This window comes from Eleginops maclovinus, chromosome 10 (assembly GCF_036324505.1).
Source record: "Eleginops maclovinus isolate JMC-PN-2008 ecotype Puerto Natales chromosome 10, JC_Emac_rtc_rv5, whole genome shotgun sequence".
Taxonomy (NCBI): Eukaryota; Metazoa; Chordata; class Actinopteri; order Perciformes; family Eleginopidae; genus Eleginops; species Eleginops maclovinus.
Window position 1 is genome coordinate 9,149,937 of NC_086358.1, and position 13,838 is coordinate 9,163,774.

At 39.8% G+C, this 13,838-nt stretch overlaps 1 protein-coding gene across 1 annotated transcript in view; it reads left to right on the forward strand.

Moving 5' to 3' along the window:
* LOC134870536 (synaptic vesicle membrane protein VAT-1 homolog) overlaps positions 1-13,777 on the forward strand; it is a 13,907-nt gene extending 130 nt beyond the window's left edge. The window contains exons 1-6 of the mRNA XM_063892730.1: positions 1-500; positions 5,546-5,753; positions 8,497-8,667; positions 8,830-8,919; positions 9,543-9,781; positions 11,163-13,777. The exon at positions 1-500 is cut by the window's left edge and continues 130 nt beyond it. Coding sequence (XP_063748800.1) covers positions 111-500; positions 5,546-5,753; positions 8,497-8,667; positions 8,830-8,919; positions 9,543-9,781; positions 11,163-11,351 — 1,287 coding nt within the window. The 5' untranslated portion in view covers positions 1-110 and the 3' untranslated portion in view covers positions 11,352-13,777. The remainder of the gene's footprint in view (positions 501-5,545; positions 5,754-8,496; positions 8,668-8,829; positions 8,920-9,542; positions 9,782-11,162) is intronic.
* The last annotated feature ends 61 nt before the right edge of the window (positions 13,778-13,838 follow it).

Below are 13,838 nucleotides of genomic sequence, written 5' to 3' on the forward strand. Positions count from 1 at the left end.
GGAACTGTTAATTTTCATTGAGTGCTAATCTTCTTTAAAGAAACGCCCAAACAAGCTGAACTATTGATCGGGACTGAAACCTTAAGTCGCGCTCATCACAAGAGGCTATCATGTCTGGCGAAGACGCTCCAACTCCGCAGCCGCAGCCTGAGCAGGAGAAACAGCCCGACGAGGAGCCTCCACCGGCGGCTTTAGAGGCACCGCAGGAGTCTGGGAGCAGCAGCCCTGAGGCGGCCGAGGAGAAGCCTCTCTCCATCCGGGCTCTGGTCCTCACGGGCTACGGGGGCTATGATAAAGTGAAGCTGCAGGTGAAGCAGCAGAAGCAGCCGCAGCTAGCCGCGGGAGAAGTCATCGTGCGTGTCAAGGCGTGCGGGCTGAACTTCGCAGAGCTGTTGGGCAAACAGGGGCTGTACGAGCTGCTGCCCCCCCCGCCTGTCACCCTGGGTATGGAGGGCTCCGGGGTCATCGAGGCAGTCGGGGAGGATGTGAAAGACAGGAAGGTGAGTAAAGGCCTGAAGATCACACCTACACAAACATGACTCACCCCCACTCACATGCACTAATGCAATGAAGTTGATGTGTTTCTGTGAAAACCCGCGCCTATTGTCACTACTGCAAGAAACATGCTTGTAATATTTTTCCAAACAAGATTTGTTTTCTCTCAAGTTCCCTCTTCCCATCTTTTCTACAGATTTCAACAAACCTTGTAAACTGTTGGCGTCCTTGGTTACTCTTATATCTTTATAGTGTCAGAGGGAAAAATTAACGCTTTTAACACTTTTAATAATTAACAAATAATTCAGATACAAGCATTTGGAATGGACATTTTCTTTCTTTCTGAGTCGCTGACTACTAATGTGTCCCTACAATTATAGTTATTAGGGCTGCAACTTAATTTGCAAAATATGTTCCCTTTAATTTTCAAAAAAATGACACATCCATGAATTACACCCTCCCACATGCACTAATTCAAAGAAGTATTTCTGTTTAAAGTTTAAACCTGCACCCATTGGTTGTCAGTGGCACACGGATTGTCACTACTGCCAAAAAAACATGCTAGTAATATTTTCCAAACACTAAACCAGATTTGTTTTCTCTTTAGTTTCCACTTGTCCTTTAATGGAGAATTCAAAAAACGGTCTGCATCATCATGGTAGAAAACTGCTAAAGAAAAATCTATTAAAAGTCATGGCAGAAAAATGACAGTCTTATAAACCCCACAAGGGATTTCGTTAAAGGTCCCCTATTATGCAAAATGCACTTTTTGCTGTCTTTTATACACAAATGTGTCCCGGGTGTGTAAGGAGAATCACAAAGTGTCAGCAAAAACAACCCTCTCTATTCTCCTCCTTACCCACAACTCCTAAAACGGGGGCACAAACGAGCTGATCCCAATTTGCTGCCGATATGACGTCATATTGGAAATGTGGGCTGGCTTAACGTTGAACTCCTTGGCAACGTGCCCCTCACGTGACACGTCCCAACCTGTCGTCAGCAATATACAGCCGCGAGCTGAATCCCCTCCTGCAGTTCTGTGTCTGTGTATTCAGCAGGATGTCTGCTGGAGGGACTCAGAGTTGTCGTATAATACATCTAATGTCAGTGTTCTAGTAGTAAACACGGAGAAGTGTTTCAGAAAATAATGCTTGATGTGGTTTGGAACATCGTATGGCGCTTAATCACGGCAGCGTTTAGCTGAGTATTTCCGTTAGAAACTTCTCTCTTCAGACCGAGAGATCGTGACGCTCCAAAGGGGCGTGGCCAGCTTTAGCTCAGATTTAAAGCGACAGACACAGAATCAGCACTTTGAAAAACGGGGCTGAAACAGAGGGAAAGCGGACATGCTAAAATGCATGATCTGTTTGGTATTTTGAGCAAAACACGTCAGAGACATGTTTTTTTTAAATATATTTGAGACCTATAACATAGGCCTTAAAAGAGCATAATCCAAAGGTCAAGTTTTATGGAGTCTTAATATCAAGTCTGATAAAAAGGGTTCAAAGTATTTATATGCTCTGTTTCCGAGCTTCCTTTGAAATCCATTAAACAAGACTGGACTATTTGATGCATACAGGCACCTGACTCTGCAGAGCTGATGCTCTCAGAGCATCCAAGGCCAGTGCTTATTTGTGTTCTGAGGATATTTTTAACAACAACATATGAAGTGTGAGTCATTGCAAGAAACCTTGACTTCATGTCACAGCTTTTGCAATAAACTCAGTTTTATTTGCAGATGTATTTTCTTGCACTGGTCCAAAGAGTTAAAGCAACATTTTGAGTTGCTTATGTTCTGCGTGCATAGAGTAATGCATATGGAAATGGAAAACACTTGTATTTGAATGAGAAACAGGACTTTTAAGCTGTGTCATTGGGTTCATAAGGAGTCTTTTTTATATATCTCAGCAACAGATGACTGCCGTGCAGAACTCAAGAGCTCTGAGGTTTTTTTGTCCCCTATTTTCTTTTCAAACAAACATTTTAAGAACGCTGTCCTTCCATAAACCGAGGAAGTGTTTACGATCTGAATGCGTTGAACCATGATCTGCTGTTCTTGCCAATATTGTTGGAGACAAGTGAAACATTAAGGGAGCTTCACACAGTTAATCATTGTGCATCCAAATCCCACGTTATTCCTCTACTGTATTGGTTCCAGATACAGTAACCTCAAAGGCTCAACCATTTACATGACAAATACTAGTTAGTTGTTGTCACTTCTTTTAAAAAGGGTGTTTTTCTGCTGTTTGCTGTTCTCATTTGTTACCATCCTGAGTGTTAACTTGACCATATTAAGTGTCAACACAAGACGGCGTAATCTTATTGAGCTGTAGTTTTAAAAAATCCCCTAACTTACATTTCAATCTTTATAGTAAAATGAGATGCTTTGAGGTCAGTCTTCTCCCACACTTCTTTTCAAGGCGTCTTTTGAGTTAAACGTGTGTGTTTTGTATTACTGAAGCTCCTCCGTGTCCCTCTGTGTCAGTATGGAATTTCCCCTGCCGCCTACCTCCCATTCCTTCCTACATCTTTCGTCTGAAGAGCAAGGATGCTATAGGGGGAATGCTATGTTCCCCATAGCTCTTTATTGGCACAGCAGTCCCCACACATGAGCACATGCAGTGTTGCAGGAAATGGTGTAAATGTAAGAAACCTAGCAAGAATTAGCTATTTAGAAGCCCTGAAAAAAAAGATTGAAAGTAATTTAGGTTTCGAGTCAATATTGTCGGTTATTTAAGTGTATAAATCAGTGTGTGGCTGCAGTAGGATACATTAGGGAGGCAGAGCAGCACGCAGTCACTTTAAGGGAAGTGTTTACGACGAGAGGCTGATGCTGTTTTCGTGAGGACAGGAGGGGCGTGGCTGCTTCATGAAACGCATGGATTGCAGATGTGTGATGTGGGATCCCAATACAGCTCGTCTTTCCAGTTTCCAAATGCAGCATAGCCTCCTCGCAAATGTTATTATATAAAAAAAGAACAGAAAGTCAATGATTATCATAAAGTGATTGATATTTTGGAAGATTGAGCAGTAGTTTCTGTGTTAAATTCTTCCAAAAGGCAATTTATGAAAGAAATAAACCGTCTGTTCTGCAAATACTTAATGTTGCGTGACGACAGGATAAAGGCTTCGGTGTTCGGCTTAATACATTGAACAATATTTGGTCAATTTACAGCAAGTGTCTTAAATATTTTACATGTAATGTTTTTTGAATGAGACATTTTTGCCTAATGTAAAACACAAACGCCTCTTGTTGAAGATGCTGCAGCACGATCTGACATGTCTCACGGTTTATATATCATGCATTGATTTGTACAGCAGTATTACATCTACTTACTCAGCTGGTAAACTTCAGTGTCCTAATTTGAACTTTACTTTAGTTACTTAGTGTCATGCCAGTGCTCCAGGAACTGAGCTCAGCCGTTTTAAATTGACGATCATGCGTTTTCTGAGGTGACACAGTGTGTTTGAAAGTGTTTCATAAGACCAGATATTGAGAAATGTTATCAACCTCTAAAAGGAGCATCTGAGTCATCTGATGTGGAAGTAAAAGCTGGAGACTAGAGCTCATAGTTATCTCACTGCAACAGACATATGTAAAGTGTGTGAGTGTTTTTATTGTCTGTGCATGTGTGTGTAAATGTTTGTGGCCCTGTGTCATCTGTCTATTGTGATGGGTTGACACAACAGGAAGTGGGTGTGGCTCAGAGCGCTCGAGACTTTTTTAACGGGAAGCAGTTCAGCGTTCACAATCAGACTTCTTTCCTGAGCCCTTCACTTTTTGGCAGGTTTCTTCTATGTTGGCACGGCCCTGTGGAAGAAACCAGAAACACAGAGCAGGAACAACATTTCCCATAAAGACACTTTTTTGTCCTTGTTGGCACAGAAGCAGTTTAGGTTCATGGAGCAGCTTTTATGTTTTCTTGTTTGAAAAAAAAAAAAAAAGGGTTAACATGGTTGTGGGGTTTTAAGACTACATTTCTGGACTTCCGTCTTCAAAAAAACGACTGATGTAGAGAAAAAGAAGCATAAAAGACTCAACATTTTTCAAATCTGAGCTGGAACACATTTTTTATATATCGTTTTTGAAGCAAAAATGCAAAACAAAAGCAGGTTCATGCTTATCAAATGTGAGAACTTGGTGCTATTGTTATGTCATGTCAGTTCATCGAATTTGGTTTCAAAAAATTGGACGCTGCCACCTTGGGCTTTTGGAACAAAAGTATTTTTTGATATTTTATTGGCCAATCTAAAAATTGGTTATAAAAAAAGATTTGGCCGATGAATCAATAAAATAAAAAAACAGTCATTGGCCATAAACCCGGAAGTTCAAATGTATTCCTAATGAACCGTTAAACTCTGAAAGGAATGTTACTTGCCAATATCACAGTGTGATCACAAGGAGATCATTCCTTTGTGAGGATGAGTATGTTGACACAGCACAGCAGCAGTGCAATGACTTGCCCTCATGTCAGTCTGAAACAGAGATACATCTGACAATTTCCTGATTGCCTGACCTCAATTTGCCATTTCACATCCCTGTTAACAAGAGCAAAGTCGTGATGACAAGAGAACTTTAAATTGGCTTATGTTCTTCCACAAAATGCCTTGAAGTGTCTGGACTAGGGTTGCAAAATTCCCTGACAGGTCGAGGCAAACCTTCTGGGAAAATGAGCAGGAATTAAGGGAAATGAATGGGAAATACAGTTTGAATTTTAGGATATGGCAATTTTTTTCTTTATCATGAAAACATTTTTATAAAGGATTTTATTCATTTGTGAAAACCGTGTCCGAATACAGTACACACATTGCTCAATGCATTGAAAATGATACAATGATGAGAAATAATGAGATGGAGACACAAAAATCAAGGTGCTAATGTTTTATTCTAAGGGAAAATGTTTTCAATGTTTGATTTTGAAGTTATAGAATATTTAAATAAGATTAAAAAATGACTTTATTCAGTTACATATAAATCTGACCAAACCTTAACCACAGACATCTCCCCCTCCACACCCCCCCCCCCTTCCCTTCCTCTCCCCTTCCTCAGGTGGGGGATCGGGTCATCGTGTTGATCCGCAGCGGCATGTACCAGGAAGTGGTCGTCGTGCCCGCTGACAGTACCTTCCCCATGCCCGAGCAGATGAGCTTTGAGGAGGGTGCTGCTCTGCCCATCAACTACCTCACCGCCTACCTGATGCTTTTCGAGTCGGCCAACCTGAAGCCAGGCAAGAGTGTCCTCGTCCACATGGCTGCAGGTAAAATACACACAGGGAATACTGAGACCTGATGCAGTGAGTGAAAGCTGCGTAACTTCCAAAAATGTACCGTAGTCCAAATAATATCAGGGGTCTGAAATACTGATCAGCGACATAGTAATGAAGTACCTACGGTCAGTGATGACAACATCCAATAAATTATAAACTCTTCTGCTAGGTCTTGAATATTTTTTATTCTACAGGCTGTAGAATTTGTGCCATTTGGATGACAATTCTTATCAGTAAAGTTGTTTATCCCAAAAAAAAAAGCAAAAGATCACCCAAAATAACAGTTTGTTACAGCTACCTGAATGTCAACAGTTGCTATTTGTTTGTTTGTTTATTGTTAATTTGAACTGCAAAATGCGTATGTAACACTGGGTTTTTGATTGCCAATTCTTAATGTATCTTACATTTTATACCCACAACCTTGAATTCAATTGAAATTCAAATGAACATTATACAGAATCCTTTTACAATAATTGAGATTTTACAAATTTGTTATCTCGTCCAACTAAATGTGTGGTGTCGGTTGTGTTGCACTTGGACAGATGGTCGCTCCCTTATCATATTGTGATTTGTAACAAACACCTCCAGAGTCTCCTGGGAAACCTGTGAAAAGGATCACTGCTTATTCACTGAGGTCACTAATCACTTCCCAGAATGCAGCCACATATCTGTGCTGATAGATGATCATCAAAGGTGTGTGTGTGTGTGTGTGTGTGTGTGTGTGTGTGTGTGTGTGTGTGTGTGTGTGTGTGTGTGTGTGTGTGTGTGTGTGTGTGTGTGTGTGTGTGTGTGTGTGTGTGTGTGTGTGTGTGTGTGTGTGTGTGTGTGTGTGTGTGTGTGTGTGTGTGTGTGTGTGTGTGTGTGTGTGTGTGTGTGTGTGTGTGTGTGTGTGTGTGTGTGTGTGTGTGTGTGTGTGTGTGTGTGTGTGTGTGTGTGTGTGTGTGTGTGTGTGTGTGTGTGTGTGTGTGTGTGTGTGTGTGTGTGTGTGTGTGTAAAATGGAACACAGGATCATTATCAGGCGTGGTTGCTTTGGCAACAACTGACCTTTAAACAAGCCACAAGCAAATGCGTGTCATTCTCTGCTCGGGCCCGTGTGTGTTTCAATAACCGGGGTGCTGGTGGTATTCACAGGAGGATGGAAGCATTGATATGGACCTTGAGCCTCAGAAAAATATGAATGAATTGGACTTCAATTATTTGAAAACTGGGGAAACTCCACAACCATGTGCTGTTTAAATTCCTAAAAAAAGACTACTTGAACCAACATTTTATTCACTTTCAAAACAGTGTTTCCTCATTTCACTGATTCATATTGTAGCAGATAATCTGAATAAAGTCAAGGTGGATCATAAAATGGACCAGTGTGTATTTTACATGTGATATATAATATATTAGCATGTGCAGTTGAGACACACCCTCAGATGCTCCTCTCTTGAGGGCAAGGCCAGAAAACCTTTCAGACGGGCAGTAAAACATCTTCAAGAGGACATAGCACTTTAGTTGTTTAAGGGTAGTATTTTTAGAATAGGATTTAGGATAGAAGTTGGAGATAATTATTTCCAGTTAAAGGATTGCTCTGTAGTCACTATAACTGGTGAGCATAATGTATTAAGACATCAGAAAGACGTGGGTTGAAGAATGCTTTCATGTCATTTTGTCATCTTAAGCTTTTGTTTGTTTGAAGTTATTTATTGTATGTTTGAAGGAAGGTAATGCGGCTGTAACTCAGATGGCTCAGTGTTTATCAACCACTCTTGATTCTAAGTATACCGGTCGGTAATGTCAGCATCCACCATCACGGTCCGGTGCTCTTCTCTCTCAAACGCTGCGTCTCAGTGTTTATTATGTGGGCATCTTTTCAGCTGACCTGTATGAATCAGCCACACGAGGACAGGGTGAAGGGGAGGTCACAAAGGATTACTGGTGAGCCTGCACAACCAGGCAGGCATTATAATGGAAAAAAAAACGTACATAAATCATTGCCCGCTGTTCCAGCTGTTTGGTCCTAAACCATTTCAGCCATCAAGAAATCATGTAACAAACCACCATAGAGCGGAGTGTAACGCTACAAAACGACCATATCCCCACCACTTCTAAAGCTACATGTTCTGTTTATCCCCATAAAATCTGGTTCCTCAATTCATTTTGTCATGTCAGTTGTTTTTTCATCTTTGAGTCAAATCCACTTATGACATTATATTAAAACCATAAAAAGACATTGTTTATGAGATCATTTCAAACCAAGCCGATTTATACCAGCAGAAACGATGACGACTGAACCTTAGCTGAGAACAATCTCAAGTCTCTTTGAATGAAAGAAATTCAATGATATCGTCATTATACCTCAATTTTATTCATTTGTTCATACTGGTTAGACGCTATTAAGTATGTCATAGGTGGAAAAAATCGTATTCTTAATGTCTTTTATTCATATTTTTCCATTGTTCCGCTTGACATATCGAATGTCTTTGGGAATTTCATGCTGTCCACTCCACTTTCAAATACATTTCTGTGGTTTTGAACAATGTCTGGCTGCACAGCACAAGTTTTGAATCAGTGAGCCATAAAACAGATCCTTGCGAGTTATTCTGAGTGGGAGAAGTCACTGCAGTCCCATTGTTTTGAAGATAAAATCACTGAGATGGGATCGCACAGTTTGTAATTTAATGTGAAGTGAAGTGCCTGCAGCCGCTGTTCTCACCTCTGTTGGTGCGGCTGTCTGCAAATCTATAGGTGGTGTCGGTGTTGCTGTAACACAGCTCTGTCAGACTGTGCCAGATGTGACGGTTTTCGGCACGGCCTCAGCCTCCAAGCATGAGATCATTTCCCAAGGCGGCGTAACTCACCCCATCGACTACCGCACCAAAGACTACGTGGATGAAATCCGCAAAATCAGCCCCAAGGGTGAGAGAACACACAACTGCTCGTGCATCTCACTGACTTAAACACACATCCTTACCTTCCATTACCCTGCCTGGAAATATCTTCATTTAAAAAACAAAGATGGTCACATGTGGCTATAGAAACATTATGCCTCCTTTTACCTTTCTTATTGTGTCTCTGCAGGAGTGGACATTGTCCTCGACCCCCTCGGTGGATCAGATACCCAGAAAGGCTTCAGTTTGTTGAAGCCTTTGGGCATGATTATAGTCTTTGGTAAGACCTCTGACAACAGAACAAACTTGTCTTAATGCATTTGTCAAGTTCCGCTTAATTTATTTCAATTTTTGCTTTATTTTTGGGTAATAATGCTGTTTTGCATTATTTTATCAAAAATATAGGAAGTGGAGTGGGGCCTAACAGAGATGGAAAATGACTCAATGGTTCAATTACTGAAACACTGTATGTTATTTGAGGAACTTAAATATTTCCATTTCATGCTAATGTTTATTCCACTACAATGTAGTCTAGGAAAACACTGTTCTTATTATAAGTTATTTTAATGTTTTTCTGTGTCATCAGTGTTTAAAATATAATGCATTTTGTAGGTTCAACTACAAAACGGTATCCACTGAATTATACTTGGCTCGTCAACCTACAACAGCATGTTTAGTAATAATCTACTGTAATAGCACATATTTCTGGAACTTTTTTCTGCATTATGAGTACTTTTACATTTGATAATCCCAAGTATAGTTTGTCAGGGGACATTTTGAATGCAGGAGGTTTAGTTTTACTTCTCATGGCGTCTTACCTTCCAAGCTGTTGCTATAAATAGATAGAAATGTATCCCTCTGTTATTTATAATTTACTTTGCTTTATTGTTTGTTTTCATCCAGGCGCGGCCAATTGTGTGACAGGCCAGAAGAAGAACCTGTTGGCCATGGCGAAGACCTGGTACAACCAGCTCTCTCTCAGCATGCTCAAACTGATGCAAACCAACAAGGGCGTCTGCGGCTTCCACCTGGGATACATCCCTGATGAGCAGCTGATCCACCGGACCATGTTCAAGCTGCTGGAGCTCTACAGCCAGGGCAAGATCAAGCCCCGCATCGACTCCTGCTACCACTTTGAGGAGGTCAGTTTGATCATGTTTGAAATGTAAAATCTGACAGTGACTAATTTTAAGGTGTGAATCAAAGGATAATAGTGATCCAGTTTATTGCTCAGCAGGTTTACATAGACAAGGAATTGGAGCTGGTGTATAATGAGGCAAACATAAACACAATAAGGCAAGGCAAGTTTTTTTTATAAAGGAGAGTTCAACAACAAGGCAAACTCAAGGGCTCTTGAAAAATCATTACATATACAAAGTGCCAAAAAGACACAAATTATAAAAATGACTTCTTTTTCTTCTTCTTCCTCTTCTTCTTCTTCGAGAGAACACAAAATCAAACAAGCTCAGTAAGACAGGTACAAATTTAAATAAAACAAATGATAATATTGCAGTGTAAGATATGAAGATTAGGGAATACAACTGTAAAATAGAGCAAGTATAAACTATTATAAAAACTATAATACTAAAATAAAAATACAAGAAATATTCATTAAAAAAAAGGAACTTCAAAAACGATATGAAAAATCAAGGTGAAGAATTATTTGCAGTACATCAGATTTGAAAAGTGGAAGATCTGTGCAGCGTTACAAATAGGGAAACAATGAAAATAAATAACTAAATGGTTGTTATCGTGCTGATTTGCTGCACACTTCTATTAAAATAAGTGGACACTTGTGGAAAACCCTTGTTCAATTTCTAGGAACCCCTTGAGGAGAAAGCAAATACGTTTTTATAACAACACGTCGAACACATCCACTCAAGAAGCCCTTTTTTTCCTCTGCACAGTTAAAGTATTCACATGTATGAGATGTTTGTACTTCACACAGGAGGAGCTCTTCTTCTGCGTCACACCCTTCTTGTGTTTTCCTCTTTTCCATCAATCATGTGATGCAGGCGAGATTACCTCAAACCCCCCCCCATGAGATGAGTCGGTCCTTAAGAGCTGTTGCTAGGTGATGGTGTAAATTGTTGCCTCGGCATCCGCTATTTACAAGGATTTTTCTGTGTTTCAAGTTGGATTCAAGGATAGGACAGGAGTGTGGCTTTTGTGAGGAGGAGCAGACAAAAGCAGAGGCAGGAAATAATAAGGAGGGTAAATTACTTTAAGGCGGAGATACATATCATAGATGGACCATGTGTTCATTCATCCTCATTAGAACTGAGCCATTATGATCGTGTGCTTAGGGAGTCACTGCAAAACCGGTAGAGGTAATATTATCTTTAGTAGATTATCTTAAATCAGGCTTTATTAACCAAGCAATACATTAACGTGTTGAAAAAGCAAGACGGTAAAAATGACCTACAATGAGGCAATAAAAATGGTTTCCCCGATAATAACATTACTAAAGTCGAACGTGAAAATCTTTTTTTGCACATCCGTTCTGCTCCTCTGTCCTCTCAGGCTACTAATGCCATGAAGCGCATGCACGACCGCCAAAACATCGGGAAAGTCATCCTTCTTCCTGAAGCAAAGAAGGAGGAAGAGGTGCCAAAGTCCAGCCCTGAGCCGGTAGAAAATGTGGAAAAAACTGAAGCTGCCATCATCGAGAAGAAGGAAGAGACCACAGAGGAAGTTAAAGCCGAGGATTGAGTAAGAGTGTCTATTTGAATTATATTTTCGAGCCCTTCCTGAATGCGATCCCTATTGTTCACTTGTCAAAAAGAGAAGAAAAAGCAGGATGCCATGAGTTCTTGGATTTCTTGTCAGTATGTTCAAATGTTTATGAAGATTTTGTTGTGCAATATGTCAATAGTGTAGTATCTATGTTGGGAAAATTGTGAAAAAAAGTATGGGTTTACATCACATGAGGAAAAATGTATTCTGCTAACATGAAAAGGGTGTGGCTGCACAATGACAACAGCTTAGCAAACCTAAACAAACCAGGGCCTGTATGTATGAAACATCTCAGAATTGGTCCTGAAAAAATGGTCCAATAAAATAAATAAAACTCAGCTCTGTATCAAGAGCTGAAGAAATTGCGTCACATTGGGTTCCCAGTCAGGAATCAGATTACCAGTCATGCATTGGAGCCAACATTAACTCTGCTTCACTACACTGCAGCATGCAAGAGTAGAGCTTACCCATGGAAAAAAGACCCACTACAGCTATTTCATATTCTACATAAAAATAAGAGAGATAAAGAAGAAGATAAAAACAGTAGGGAGAATAGCATCTTTACACTTGTACCAATTTAGGATATATCATTAAAGGACGACATGCATACCGGCCCTGATTCTGCCTTTAATCTGCATCGTATTTTAAATCTGCCAATGCCATTTTATATGAAATCAGAATATCAGTTCTTGTAATTCATTGAATCCTGGTAACCAACCCAACCGTATTATCAGTTATATTTAGTGTGAGATTTGTTAGTAAAAGATGGCTATGATGCACTCAAATTTCTTGTTGATGGAGGGTCTTAAACAATAGGTCAGTAATGTATTGTAGTTGAAATTGTTATGTGTGTCTCGCATATTTGTGCCAAATATAAAGCCAGCTTTTGCCACTGCCGTCAAGCCAACTGTGAATAACAATTAGCGGGACTTCCTTGCCTTGGCACTCGTTGCCCCTGGGTTTTCTTCCAACAATGTTGTGCTGAACTTGAGTTTAAAGTGTCTGGCAGAGCCACGTTAAGGAAGGTTTTCCACCTTGATTGATTTGAGCTGCTTACTGAAATCCTACATTGCCTGTTTGAAGAAAAAATAGTTCAGAGTTTACAAAAAAGTTGGGATAGAAAACTGAGAGAATGCTTTGCTTTTATGCATTTTGTTTTTCAGTGCTCTATACATATTAGTTAAACTCCTGCGGTGTAGTAGTGGATTATTAAGCTTCTTTCTTCTCAGTAATATATTTTAATGCTTGCATGTCTGTTTCCTTGAATGCATAACCTCAAATAGTGGGCTCAGTAATTCAGATGTTTTGTCCAGCTGTGGGTGTAATACAATGCTGTGACGTAGAAGACGCTACCGAAGCACAAGAGAAAGAGTTTTCCTCCCATCCCCACCGGAGCAGCTGCTCACATTCCTCTCTCCACCCTCAGTCCGGCTCTCTGTCTCACTCTGTGGCCAAACGTTCTCAAAACTCCCTCTTCTGCTTCGAAAAACACATTTGGAAGCAAGTTTCACAGATAATGCTTTATGTTATTTACATCTGGGACCTTTTTTTCCTTTAGCCACTTGAACAAGTATTGTTAGGTTTGGCCAGGTTTCCTTCTCATAGTATGAAGTAAGATCTGATGTGGAGTTGGAGTGGGAACTGGAGTCTGCTTCTTTGACTATGTGACATTGATCCTTTTGTATACATTCAAGTGTGTAACTTCTCTTTATGTTCAATGTGTTCTTTCTTTCGTTTCTCTACCCACAAGCCTGGTGTTTGCCTGATTTGTAAACTTTATCTATCTAGTTACAAAATGATATGGTGAGTTAATTAACCTTCACAAGCGGTTGTCTAAAATATGAAAAAAGGTAATGTTTCCCTTAATTTAACATGAATTGATACAGTGTTCACTCATTCTGCGAGGGACATCTAGTGGTGAAATTGTGCCTTTTTAGATAACTAATTAAAAATACTTTTCACAATGTTGCCTACGAACAAAATGTTCTGCAGCCTGCCATCTTAACTGTAGCAAATCATCCTAATTATAATTAAGCCTTGTTAGTTCAACAAATGTTTTACACTTTGAAATAAGACCTCACATTTGCATAGCTATAAAATACTAAAACGTTATAATAGGTATAAGAAAAATAGATTGCTAATCACAAATCCATTCAACGATTCTAGCACGCTTTCGCTCTTCTTCAATTTGCAGCATAATTAATACGATTAGGATTATTCTGTGTGCTTAGCCTTTAATCTTTCTATGTTGTTTGTTTCATTTGATTTGTTACTGCATTTATGAAGGTGTTCAAATTACGCAGCCTGTTTTTTTATACACACTTTATGCACACTTGCCTTCTGTGTTAAATGGCACTAACCTGTCTGTATTATTAAAATGTTATCGCATGATGTTACAATAAGCTTGTGAATTACTCTTATTTATTCCATAAAGGGGCTAAGTACTCTTGTGATAGCGTTGAA